This window comes from Arachis hypogaea, chromosome 1 (assembly GCF_003086295.3).
Source record: "Arachis hypogaea cultivar Tifrunner chromosome 1, arahy.Tifrunner.gnm2.J5K5, whole genome shotgun sequence".
Classification (NCBI taxonomy): domain Eukaryota; kingdom Viridiplantae; phylum Streptophyta; class Magnoliopsida; order Fabales; family Fabaceae; genus Arachis; species Arachis hypogaea.
The window spans coordinates 5,559,881-5,573,560 of record NC_092036.1 but is presented as its reverse complement, the minus strand read 5'-3'; the positions used below and the strand labels follow the sequence as shown (position 1 = coordinate 5,573,560).

Sequence of the window (13,680 nt, the reverse complement as noted above, 5' to 3'; positions counted from 1 at the left end):
CACTATAAGAAGAGACATGAGCATTAATCGAACTCTCATTCTCATGCAAATTCACATCCTAAGCTTATATTAGTTTTGGTTGCTTGAGGACAAGCAACAGTTTAAGTTTGGTGTTGTGATGCGTGAGCATCTTGTCTATCTTTTCTTAGTGAATTTGCATCTAATTTGTTGAATTTAATTAAGAATTAATTATATTTTAGCCACTATGGATGCTATTTTGAGTTTTGTGCAATTTTATTGATTTTAGGTAGCATTCGGATGGAATTGATGAAGTTCTGCCGAGAAAGAGAAGAAACCAAGGAGATGACCAGCGAATACCGACGCGGACGCATGGCTCACGCGACCGCGCGGAATGGAGGAAGTCACAATGAAGCGATCGCGTGCCTGACGCGAACGTGTGGACTGAAATCTGCACAAATGACGCGAACGCGTGGACGACACAGACGCGTCACATGAGCGATCTGGACAATTGACAGAAAACGCTGGGAGCGATTTCTAGGCTGTTTTGACCCAGTTTTCAGCCCGGAAAACACAAATTAGAAGTTGCAAAATGGACAATTCAAGTGGTCCCCATCCATCGATTGAAGATTTGATTATTTAAATTAATTCAAATTTAAATTCAAATTTTAATTCTAGGAAAAGATATTATTTTAATTTTTAGTTTTAGATATTAGATTTTAGATTATTAGGATTAGTTATAAAAGGGATCCCAACAGGGTGATTCAAACACAACATTTTTTTCACAATAATTTGTTATCCTTATTTTCCCTCTCAATTATGAGCAACTAATCTCCCATTGTTAAGGTTAGGAGCTCAGTCTCTTTGTATGGATTGATTTTATTACTTTTTCTATTTTAATTTATGTTTTAGATTTATATTTAAGAATTATTTTCGTTCTTTATATTATGAAATTGAGTGGAACGGAAGTATGACCCTCTTTCTATTTGAATTCTTGTATAACTTGGAAAAGCTCTATACTTGAACAATAGCTTGAAAACATATTCTCCTAAATTTTAATTATTTGGATTTAAGGGGATACGTGACATATAATCCCCTTATTTTTGGGTAATTAGAGTTTTTGTGGCATGAAAACTGAAAATTGATTTTTACTCTCTAATTGGAATTAATTGACCAAGGAATTGGCAGTTAATGAATTTTAGAGGAGACTAGAAATGTCTAAGGAATTAGGGTCTAGTCACATATAGTTTGCCATAAATTAAATCCTACATAGTTAAAATAGTTAGTAAGAAAAGTTAATCCGGAAAAATAGATAACTCTGAAGCCTTAACTATTTTTTACATATTTTATTCCCAACTCATTGCTGCTTTTGCTTTTTGAAAGTCTAACATTACTGTTTAATGCTTTTGAACTTCCAACATCCTTTTCTGCTTGCCTAACTAATTCTATCAAATACTATTGTTGCTTAATCCATCAATCCTCGTAGGATCGACCCTTACTCACGTAAAGTATTACTTGGTACGACCCGGTGCACTTACCAGTTAGTAAGTGTGGGTTATAAATTCCGCACCTGTTATTAGTCTTATCCAAACGTACATGTTAGATCGAATTAGATACCCGCAAATACGATTAGTATTGTGAGCCCTATGTTAAAGTAGTGTAACACACAAGAGGCTTTGATGAGATTTAAAACGACTTCAATAAAAACTAACACACAAGAGTTACAAAATTAAAATATTGTATCGATGTGCTTTGATGAACTGAAAATGAATTGCTGAACAATACAATTTTAATCGTCCTTGATTGCTTTCTCAAAAGAACATTACTAATTACTTTAAGGACAATGCCACTTATTGAAATTAGTAATACGTGCCAAAAATAAAAATCAAGGTTTAAGTCATTCAATATATATAATTCCTGTGACTACGTATAATAATAATAATAATAATAATAATAATAATAATAATAATAATAATAATAATAATAACTGTATTAAAAAGAAATTAATCATAAAACTCGGTGATATTATTCTTTATGAGTATAAATCTTGCGTGCTTTTTTCAACTATTCACCTTGACCTTGCGGTGTGTATGATAAATAATGAACTATTTTCATATATGTGACTCTATATAATATATCACAATTAATTGGTACATATTATTTTTATTATAACTTATAATAATGATAGCTTCTGGGATCATGACATCTTAGCTTTTGCAAAGAATACACCAGCAAAGAGGCCTGAAAATATTATAATAATGTGCATTATCAATATAAGATAAAAGAAATTAAAAGAGAAACTAGACAATAATAATAACAAGGAGGTGTTGTGATGAATTACCAAATAAGATGCTGAACAAATTTGATATACTTAGTGGAACCTTGAACACTAAAATGCCAGCAATGGAGATTGGAATCTTGTTTAAGGAGCCTACAAGACTATATGTTTTGAACATACACAATGATAACAGAGACATTAGAAATTTGGAGGAAAAAAAATTGGATTATTTTTTGGCTTGACATCTTGTCAATTTTTTCATAGATTAAGAAGTTACATTTAAAATTTTACGTTGATTAACAAATCTCTAGTTCTTTAGTTATGGGAAATTGGCAATATAGTCTTTCTTTTTCTAAAAAATAAGAAATAAAAGAGTTACAAAAGATATCCAATCTTATTTGGATAGATGTCGTGTGAAATCAACTAATTTTTTTAACACTTTTAGCCAAGTATGAAAATACCCAAAACTATTAGTAAAACTTTTAGTATTTTCTAGAGCTGTCAAATTGGCTAGATCACACAAAAAACTAACTTTTGAACAAAAAGAATTTAAACAAATAGAGATTTTTAAGTTGATAAATGGGATCTTTAAGTCGAATCAATAAAAAATTAAAAAAAATGTTGATTTTTTTTTAAATGTAAACGCTTTAGCTTGTAGAATGACCTATTTAACCTTTCTTTTTTGTTAATCCAATCAAATTCCTTTATCGTCTTATTTGTAAGGCCTGAATTTTAGAGACAAAAATTTACTCGTTTAAGTCAAATTAATGAATTAGTACGATGAATTTGACCCATTTTAACGGACAGAGTGTTTTTCCCTAAACTTGGAATACTGATACACTCTGGCACTAAGAAATTCTGAAGCTCCCTTATGCAATCCATGTATTAAATTATTTGAAGTAGATGAAATTAATTACCTATATGTGGTAGGTCCAGTTTGATGCAAGAACCACATTGATGTGAAGCTGATAGAAAGTCCAATGAATCCACTTGCAGTTGCAACTCCCCAAAACATTGGCAACTTCACCACATTGCTACAACATAATACCAACCATAATCAAAATCAAGACACCATAAACAACTAGTTAGGATTCTGATTGAGTTTCTGAGACTAAGAAACGTATCACTCACGCATGTATTACATAATCCAACTCGCCAAAAACAAAGATCAGAACTATGGCCAAAGGTAGAGACAACAAATTATTCAGCAACACCATTGAAACTTCATTTAGAGATCCTGATTTTGTTGCTTTCTTTGCTTCATCCATCACCCATCTAAGGGTAAGCTGTCACAAAGCATTTCATTCCATTATAGTATATTTCTGTCACGAAATTATTCATTCCAAAAGTTTAAATTGATCGGAAAAAAATACACAGATTTGCATGAATCTTGCATAAGCCTTATTACTCGTCGATCGAAGTTGTTAGAATCTTATCGAGTGTATTCAAGTTGTCTATTCAAATTGTTTAGAATGATACAATATAAAAGGATATTTATAGATACTAAGAGAATCATAATAATAAAGACGTAATCTCCTATAATAAATATTCAGATATACTAAATAATACTAATTAATCCTAATTATATTTTAACAAAACTGTTTATTCTAAAAGTTTAACCCGATAAGAATATGAAATTAAAGCAAAGGAATAAAATCTACATACAGAATAACTTGCAGTAAGAACACAGTTGATAATCTGCCATGCATAACCAACACCGTCGAATGAAAGATCCGTAATGCCGCCACTCACGGCGGAGATAATCTGTATCAAGAATGTTAATGTTGTATCTTAACTAAATTTAAATAAGTGAGTATATATAATTATGAATGTAAGAAGAATGAAAATTCTATTTACCATGAGAAACATGGCAGCCCAGACTTTTGAATTTTGATGTTTCCTAAACAAATATAATTCTCCAATTGCTGTCAAGATATTTGTCACATTCTTGAGAATTGTCACCATTGCAATATTTATGAACTTCAAACTGCAAATTGAAAATAGTTCACCATATAAAAAATGGTTTCTCTAATTATCATCATATCCAAATCTTCTTAGATCTTAAAAGAAAAAAGAGAGTTGATTATTGTTGCATACCTATACATGCCTGATACAAGCATGCTAATAAATATGACATTGACAGGGATCCAGACTCTAACCAGCCTCCAATTTAGCCTTTCAACCGAAATTCGGCCGAAAAGTGACAACAGAACCACAACCAGAGTGCTAATAAGGTTCTACAAAGCACAAAAGAAGTTATATCGACGAAGAACCTTTCATATACTATCTTTCTGTCTATTTTTTAAATGTTATTTTTGGAATAACCATGTATTCTAAGAATGACACTTAAAAGTACATAGACAGAAAGAGTAGTAAACGAACAAAAAAAGGTTAGAAAACTAACTAACTTGATAAAACATAAGTGATATTCCTGCATTGAAATTATAACTTGATAGAACAATTTTGTTTAGCATTATCATGCTGCAGGAAGAAATACAGTATGCCGTGCCGGAGATAAGCGGCCCGGACTTCTTAGCCGATCTATGCAAGCGACGTCCTTCGTCGTCGTCTTCTGTAACTTTACTAGTTTTCAGAAATCTGCTTTAGAAATGAATCATGAATGTGTTTAACACATCACTTGCATTATATTGTCCTTAAAAGAATCATTATCAATTTATAGTACTATGAGATTAAAAGCATGCTACCATGGTTGAATAAGTAGTTCCAATCACTCCTAACCAAAACAGAACATCAAAGCAAGAATTAAGTGAAATTGATCTTAGAAGATTGGGTTGGCACCTATCATTCAAAGCTCTACGCTCTAGGTTGGTTGCAAAATTGTTGAGCATCTTGGCTTGCTCATGAATTCCATTGAAAATTGTGTTCACTGCATTAGGGTTTTCATCATCTAGTGCTAGTTCTTCAGGGTCATGATGATGATCAACAATGTCTAACTTATAATCAGACGACATATTAATCATCAACCTGCAATATAAGAGTAGAATCAAAAGACAATCAAGTTTATTGACTAAGATCTTGTTTTTACAATATTCTAAGATTCTGTTATGAAAATAATATGTCATTTGTGTAACTAAGGTAAAAAACTAAAAATATAGTAATAAGCAAAAACAGAACATTTCATTAAAGCAGGTCCAATTTTCCAAATTCCAACAAAGTTTCTTAGGAGCATAACAAATTCCAGCATTGTGAAGAAACCATGTGAAGGGTCATGCAATTCACACACAGCACAGTTGGAAGAACAAGATTCAAGATGCGAGAATTCAGCATAAAAGCTAAAGAACAAACAAATCTGAAAAGCATGATACTACTCAATTTCCAAACATATCATAGAGTTCAAAACATCAAGAGATTATAAAAACCTGAAGAAGTGAGATTCTTACTGTTTATGCAGCAGCAGCAGCAGCTAACTAGCTTTCTAAAACAGTGATCATTCACAAAAGGTAGAAACTTTGAACTAAATGGAGCATACCCAGATGAAGAATTGGAAGAAGGATTGATGAGAAGTGAATAAAGAGTGGAAAGAACACGTATGCATTCAACCCTTTTTGAAGAACACGCAAAGGGGAATGATGAAGAAGATGAATTGAGCAATAATGAAGGTATGTAGTTGAGAATTGAATCATTGATGAAGATAAACATGAATATGAACATGACATTGATGAATAGAATGCGGGATTCAAGGACCGCCAAGGAAGTAGAGTTATGGAACACATTCCGAGGACTCCAAAGTCAAACAGGTTCATGCAGCCATGGCCTTTAGCTTCAAGAACAAGAAAACACTAATAACAATAACAAAAAGTATATAAAGGTGATGGATTTTGCGTATGAATCAATTCCAAAGCATTTATTTTCTGTTTTTGTTTAAATCAAACAAATTCGTGGCAATCACATATTAATTCACGCCATGTTATGTTGAGAATATTGCATTCACATATCACAAGCTACTCTAACTTCTAACTCAAGTTCAATTAGAGTAAATTAAATAAAAGATTATTTTATTACAAGGTATGAATTTTTTTTTTTATTTTTAAGTTGTTATTCAAGTTATTCTTCACATTTGGTAAAATTTAATATATAGATTTATATATATATATATACACAAAAATACTATATGTATCAGTTATCATATATTTATATATAACTATATGTATAATTTAATTTATGTATTTTATATTTTAATATGTATTCTACACTAGTAGTAGTGAATATATATTTTTTAAATTTAATTTATACTTTCACAATTAAAAAGTTTAATATATTTTTATATAATACTATTATTTTTTTTACATATATGACTATTATTATTTTAAATTTTAAAAAATAATATAACCAAATATTATTGTAATTTATGTTTATTAAAATCCTTTTATTAATTTTATTAAATATAATTATTACAACTTTTTGGCAGACTATTTTTAAAAAGTCAAACAAGATAGACAACTTTTTAATAAAATACAAAATTCACCAAATTCACCCTAAATTTTTCTATATTAATGACTTTTTGAAGGAAAAGAAAGTAAATAAGCTCTTCATACTATGAGGAGATATGAATATGATTGGATGATATATGATAATTTATACAAGTACTCAATTCTGTTAGCAAAGATTATACTGCCTAAACCAGTACTTAAGATTAGAAATATTCTTACTTAAACTTTACTCTAACCTTTGTCAAAATTCAACTCTCAGAACCACAACCAGATCCAATCTTATACAAAGACTTCTATTTCCTAAATTATAATTTGGTTTAATTATTTGTTAGTTCTTATAATTTTACTAAATTTTTAATTAGGTGTCTATTTTTTTAATTAGACTTTTATACTATTTTTAATTTTATAATTAGATTATTTTCATGTCAAAAATATTAAAATAAATAGAATATTTCTCAAAAAAATAATATATGTGATAAAAAATCTAATTAGATTTTTAATTTTGAATACTTTTAATTTGCGAAAAAATATTCAGTTAATTCTATCATTTTTTACACTAAGAAGGACCTAATTATAAAATTAAAAACAATATAAAGATCCAATTAAAAGAAAAAAAAATATAAGAAATTAATTATAAATTTAATAAAACTACAAAGACCAACCTAATAATTAAACCTTATAATTATACAATAGCACCTGGGAAACAAAACTCTCTTAAAAAAAACTATTGATTCTTTTGGGCAGGTTTGTCATAATTTCTGCCTTCTTGCACTTAGCCCATATCTCAATTAGTTACAGCAAGTGGTGAGTCATAACTAACTTAACTAATCTTATCCTAACAACCATAACTAACTTTTTGTTTGGAGAATTTAATTTCACAGCTCTTACCCTTTATCTTTGTCATGTTATCTTCATATTTAATTTCTTCCTTTACATCCCCTCAAAACTTAGGTGAGGTGTTGAAGTCACTCTAATTTTGTGCTTGAATCATTCAAAGAGAGGGGTTGATAATGAATACAAGTTATTGGATGAAACCATAGGTGTAGGAACTAAATTAGCATGGATCATATTGGTTTTGGATAGTAAATCCAGCATATATATTTTTTATGTATTGCTTTTTCAAGGCCAAGAAAGAAATTAAATTTAAATAAAGTTTAATTGATGTATTAAACCGTCAAATTTCATATAGGTTACTCTCTATTGCTAATAAAAAATATTATTCGTACACTAAAAATTAGCCACCATATATTTATATACAAACTGAATCAGTTACAACAAGTGGGGAGTCATAACTAACTTAACTGATCTTATCCTAAAATAACTAACTTTCTGTTTAGAGAATTTTACAGCTCTTACCCTCCCTCTTCTTGTTCTGTTTCTTCAGATATAGTGGCTGCCTTTATAAGCTCAAATCACCCAACTCCACCATCAGACCACTACAATTTTTTTAAATTACTACAAGCATATGAGTTTTATTATTAATAATTTGATTATCCTGACCTGATTATATTAAATTTTACGAAAGAAATAGAGATATCTTCCTATAATATATGGCCAATTGAGTTAACAAGATATCATAGTTAATTAATTGAGTTAATTAACATCAATCATATTCCATTTCTGTAAAATGGAGTTTACAAATTGGCTTAACAGAAATATCCAACTAGAAAACTAATTATTTATCTATCAATATTAGTTTTTTTTTTTTTTTAACTCACGTTAACATTCAAATGATCATCGAAAATCACATGTCAAAAAATATCTAAAACTCCACTAATAAAATATTTAAAAAATGAAATAGAATATTTAAAGTCAGTGATAGTTTTGTTAAAAATTACGAGAAAGACGAATAATATAATTTTTTTTAATTGAATTAAGATCTTAATAAGTGAATGCAAAGAAAAAAGTAAATTAAAAAAAGTCTTAAGAAAAAAACTAGTTAAAATTAAATATATAAAAAAATAATTCTCTATATTTTCTCTATGAAAACATTTATTTGATTATCTTAGTTGACTTGTTGATATTCATCAATCTCTACGGAGGAAAAAAAATTAATCACAAATCATAAATCATTCAAGATTTACAAACTCAGATAAAGATGTTTAAAATAATTTTTTTTAAATATTTTTTATTAATTAAAATTTAATATATATAATCGATTAAACTGTGTTATTTTTGTCAAAATTAGATCAGACAAATTGATTTGATAAACCAAACCTTGAACTAATCTAAATTAATTTTCTTTTTTATAGAAAATGACTAAAATATTTCTATTATATGTATATATTTTAATTTTAAAAATTCTAAATCCTAACCCTATAATAGCAGAGGAAAAAAATTAGAATTTAATATTTTCAAAATATATATATATATATATAATAAAAGTATTTTAGTTATTTTTTATAATAAGAATATTGTAGTTATTTTTTATTAAAAAATATTAATTCAGACTCATTTAAAGTATATTTTATCGATTTTTTAACCAAATCAATTTGTCTAATCTAAAAATAATATGATTTAATCAATTATATATTAAATTTTAATTACTTAAAACTATCTTTAAAAAAAGATGTTTTAAACATTTTTATGTAATCCTCCTACATTCAAACCTGGCAAACTATTGTCATCAAGGTTGAAAGGAACTTCAAATTAGGTTTGACTGCATGCAAAGTTTGACCACATTTTTAAATAGAACAACAATTAACTAAGCCTAGCACACACACTACTTGCTTTAATTTCAATATATATTATTATATATTCGGACCAAATTAAAACATCATTTTTCTGTGTGAATTTTTATAAAAACAACTTGAAAGTGGAAATAATATAAGGGTGTAGGTCCAGCATTTGATACCAAAATATTAATAAATTATAGATTGGAGGCTTCATTATTGGTTACCCAAGTTCCTACTCTTTAACTACCAACTCTTCCAAACTACAACATATAAATGTGGGTTTCATTCAACAAATAAAATTGTTAAAGCTTCAATTAGCATTGCATATTGTGTAGCCTCCTAATTGGTCTTGTACATGAAAATGGGTGCATATAGGGGTAGAAGGGTAAATGGGTATTCAAAGTTGGATAAGGAAGATCCTCAAGAGAAAATGCATAGAAGGGCACAGTTCTTAATCTACAAAGAGTTGAACAAAGCAGATTCTATTAGTAAGAAACCATCATCATCATCATTTGTTATGAGGATTAGAATGTTCAAGTTGAAGACTAAGATTGGGAACACGTTGAGGAGGATCAACAAGAGAATCTTCCCGTCATCATCATGTGGGGTAATTAAATCACAAGTGAAATCATTCAAGAAGCAACTCATCATTGGTAGAGGACAATTCTTCAAAGTCTAAACACTTTCTTCTCCTTTCTTCTAATATTATTAATTAGCAACATGCACTATTCATTTTTATCTTGTACACTAAATGAAACAAAACATACTTAGTTTCTTAATCTATTAATAAATGTGGTATACGATAATTTATTTAATGGTTAGAAGATGTGTGTTAAAATATAGTATGTAAAATAAAATAGATTTTGCTAGGAAACTAATTAGGGGTTTAGCCAACTTGGAGCCAATTAATTGAAAAATAGTTCTATTTAAGAGTCTGCTACTGACTAATGGGTTGTTGCATGCACAAGACGATATTCAAACCCCCGACACTTGCTTAAGCGGACGAGTGAGCTGATCACTCGACTAACCCAAATTGGTTGATAAAACCCTTGTTATTATTAAGGAAGATGGTTAGAGGAATGAATTTGGGAGGCGGATGAGAGAAGGGTAATAATTTTGTAAGGACCTATTTAGGCTTTATGTTTTTTGGACTGAAACTCTTTCTCCTTTCTGAGTTTCTGATTTCTTCATGAAAGTGAAACTGCATTGTTTCGGTTATAATACAGGAGTAAAGAGCCCATGCTGCAAAACTATATTTTTAATATCTAGCCCAATATTCTCAGTAACATAACAGAAAAAGATCTACTACCTATTTTTGGCATTTTACATGATACTTTGAACCAAACAATGGAAAGCCCAATACCTAAAAAAAATCATCATCTTTCATTTATTATCAGTTATTTTTAATATAAAAAATGAAAGGTGTACAAAAATAATATAACAAAAGTAGTACGTATAACACCCCCCCCCCCCTTTTTAAAGTAAAACTTATAATTTAAGTATGTTTCCTACTGCATTTTCCCATTATAAACAAAAAAAGGGGGGAAATTAAGGCACCTTAATTGTTATGCTACATGAAATTAAAGTCCCTTTTTCCTTTTCAGAAGTTAGGAATCAAGAAAAAAAAACCTACGAAATTTTAAATTAAAATGAGGACAATAACTTATATCATACGTATTCTTAAAAAGATGCCCCTATGTATAGAGTTGTGACATAATCCTCTTCCATAGGAACTGTTCAAGACTTCAAATGATTAAGTGAAAGATGATATTTTCACAAGCTTCACATTCAAGAATCAACCATATTTTACCAAATAATAAATAACTACACAAGTAGTACAAGTACTGTGTCTCCTACCATTCCACAATTTCAATGGAACCCCACAAACAGCTTCTCATAGATGCAAAAAAAGCAGAATCACATGGTTGCTACTGCCAAAGTATCAAACTATATAATTGAAAAATATATAAAAGGAAATAAAGAAAGAAAAATGAAAGGTAGCATTAATCACACAATCAAGGAAATATCATACAACAGCAAAGACAATAACATTTACATATAAACTCTATTTGATTTCTATACTAAGTGTCAGTTTAATGCACAAATTTTGTGCCAAATGATCCAATAACATGGATTATGTCAAAAATCATCACTTAAACTACAAAATACATATACCAAAATTAACATTACATCTCTTCACCATCATAACCTTTTGATCAATTCCACACACTACTTTGTGAACTCTCTCTAATGTAAAACTTTTCCACTATTTATTTATGTGTAAATTTTTATAATTGACTAGAACAAAAATGGGCTCAATTTTATTCCAACCAATCACAAAATTTGCACATATCTAAATTATGCAAAGTTTTCACACAAAATTTAATCACACACTATACACAATCACAAAGCAAGGAAGCACAGCCCTAGGATTAAACACCAAAAGCTCCTCCTCGTCTAGCCGAGTGTACACTCCGCTGTCACCGCCACGTGCCATCACGGAGTCGAAACTCCCACCATCCTCCTTTTCAGCTTCGTCTGAATCCGATCCGACCCGACCCGCAATAACTCTACAAACCAGCATGGCTCGCTTTACATTCATGAAGCGAAATTCACTTTCAATATCTTCTGGGATTGACACGTGTGCCCTCCAGCTGGATGCCAACGTGGAAATTCCATCTAATTTCGGGGAAAACCCTGATTTAATTATCCCACAAATATTACAAAATTGTTGCGAACAAATTGAAGAATTCCCATTAAGTCCCAAATCACATAAAAAAGTTGAACAGTGAAACCTCATAAGCTCATTGCCATCGGCGAGGCACCGCTCGTCACGGCGGCGCGTGGACATTATGCCGCCGTGAAGCGCGGCCCTCTCCTTGACAGCCTCGCGATACTCCTCGAACCGCGAGAGAATCTTTTGGCTGTTATGGATCTTAAGGATCCGGGTTATGGTCGGGAACTTTCGGATCTCGGGCCAACCCGACTTGAATATGATCTGGACTATGTTGTGACCGGGGTCGGATCCGGGTAACTCCGACACCGCGTGCTTCGTAGATTGATGCTGCTCCAGTAGGAGCGGCTTCTGGAAGATCTCGCCGCACGCGGTGCAGGGGAATATATCATTCCGGAGAGGGAAGAAGAGGCCGCTGTCCAACTCGCCGGAGATTTCAGATTCGGGTCGGACCAATGATCCGGGCAAGTTCCGACGAGGAACGTTCATGGAACTCGGGTCGGGTTGCAATGAGGAAATAAGAGAATTCTGAGAGGACCTGGCGGCGGTAACGGTGGCGGAGGCGGAGTTGCTGGTTGTGGTGGCAGTGGTGGCGGTGGAGGATTGTGGGGAAGGATGGGTGGTGGTTGTTGTGGCGGTTTTGGTTTTGGTGGAGAAAAGGTGTTTGATGAAATGCCAAGAAGAAGAGAGTGCTTTGTGGGTTTTGAATTTTGGGTGGGAAGGTGAAGAGGGTTGTGAGTGTGATGAAGGTGAGATTTTGCGTTTCTTTGAAGATGGTTGCAAGAAATTATTATTATTGTTGTTGTTGTTTTCTTGCTTTGTTGTTGTTGATGTGTAGCTGGTGGTGAAGATGAAGCAACCAAGGTGAACAATGAGGATGATGAACATAGACAGGAACTTGTTGAAGAAACTTGCTATGCCTGCCATGTGTTTGTGTTTTTGTCTCTGTTTTTTTTTTAGGTTGTTATTGTTTTCTTTTTATCTGTCTCTCTTTGGGTTTTTGAGTTTGAAGGTAGCTAAGAAGAAGAGACCATGATGATGAATGATGATGGGGTTGGATTGGTGGTGGTTCATTTCATTGAGAAGAAGAAGAAGAAGAAAAAGGGTTTTTGTGAGATGAGAATAATGGGAAGAAAGTAAACAGAGAAAGGGAAGAGAAAAAGAAAGGAAGGAAGGAAGAAAAGAATGGAAAAGGGAAAGAGCTAGATTGATGGGTTAGAAGGGTAGGGGCATTGGAATAAGAATAAAAGCTAAACAAGACTATAAAAGAAAAGAGTATTAGGTGTAACGCTACTTCATATACTTCATTAATGTTTTTTTACTCATATTTCTATATAGTTTCATTTTTAAGAATATCTCGTTATTAAATGAATGATATGTGAATTGTGATTGTGGTGTGGTGCATGCATGTCCTATAAGGAGAGATTATTATTATAATAATATAAGGGTAAGTTCTTAGGGAGAGAAGGGTAAGTTCCATGGTTGTACTAGGGTAAGCTTTAACCAAAAGTAACGGTATGTCACTTCTTGCTAGGACCCTTGGCTAATTTCCCCCTTCAATTCAGGATTATTGAAAAATGATTC

General features: G+C 31.1%; 2 protein-coding genes across 2 annotated transcripts; both read right to left on the bottom strand.

Annotated features, from left to right (window-relative positions):
• Positions 1-1,930: 1,930 nt before the first annotated feature.
• On the bottom strand, positions 1,931-5,908 carry LOC112792082 (GDP-mannose transporter GONST2). The gene is made up of 10 exons (XM_025835172.3): positions 5,638-5,908; positions 5,036-5,221; positions 4,645-4,834; positions 4,334-4,473; positions 4,094-4,223; positions 3,902-4,000; positions 3,368-3,522; positions 3,154-3,270; positions 2,300-2,397; positions 1,931-2,199 (listed from the first exon to the last, which is right to left on the bottom strand). The coding sequence occupies exons 2-10, from the start codon at positions 5,215-5,217 to the stop codon at positions 2,156-2,158; spliced, it is 1,155 nt and encodes a 384-aa protein (XP_025690957.1). The 5' UTR covers positions 5,218-5,221; positions 5,638-5,908; the 3' UTR covers positions 1,931-2,155.
• Positions 5,909-11,365: 5,457 nt separating this feature from the next.
• On the bottom strand, positions 11,366-13,393 carry LOC112792074 (uncharacterized). The gene has a single exon (XM_025835162.3). It carries the CDS (start codon positions 13,021-13,023, stop codon positions 11,749-11,751), a length of 1,275 nt encoding a protein of 424 aa, XP_025690947.1. The 5' UTR covers positions 13,024-13,393; the 3' UTR covers positions 11,366-11,748.
• Positions 13,394-13,680: the final 287 nt, after the last annotated feature.

What these genes read in the sequence shown, in the direction of transcription:
- LOC112792082 (XM_025835172.3), bottom strand. Translation starts at nt 5,217, where the DNA reads ATGATTAATATGTCGTCTGATTATAAGTTAGACATTGTTGATCATCAT. An exon ending in GGGCTGCCATGTTTCTCATG is followed by an intron (nt 4,001 to 4,093) that starts GTAAATAGAATT and finishes TTCTTGATACAG; the next exon opens with ATTATCTCCGCCGTGAGTGG. An exon ending in TTGGATTATGTAATACATGC is followed by an intron (nt 3,271 to 3,367) that starts GTGAGTGATACG and finishes ATTATGTTGTAG; the next exon opens with CAATGTGGTGAAGTTGCCAA.
- LOC112792074 (XM_025835162.3), bottom strand. Translation starts at nt 13,023, where the DNA reads ATGGCAGGCATAGCAAGTTTCTTCAACAAGTTCCTGTCTATGTTCATC.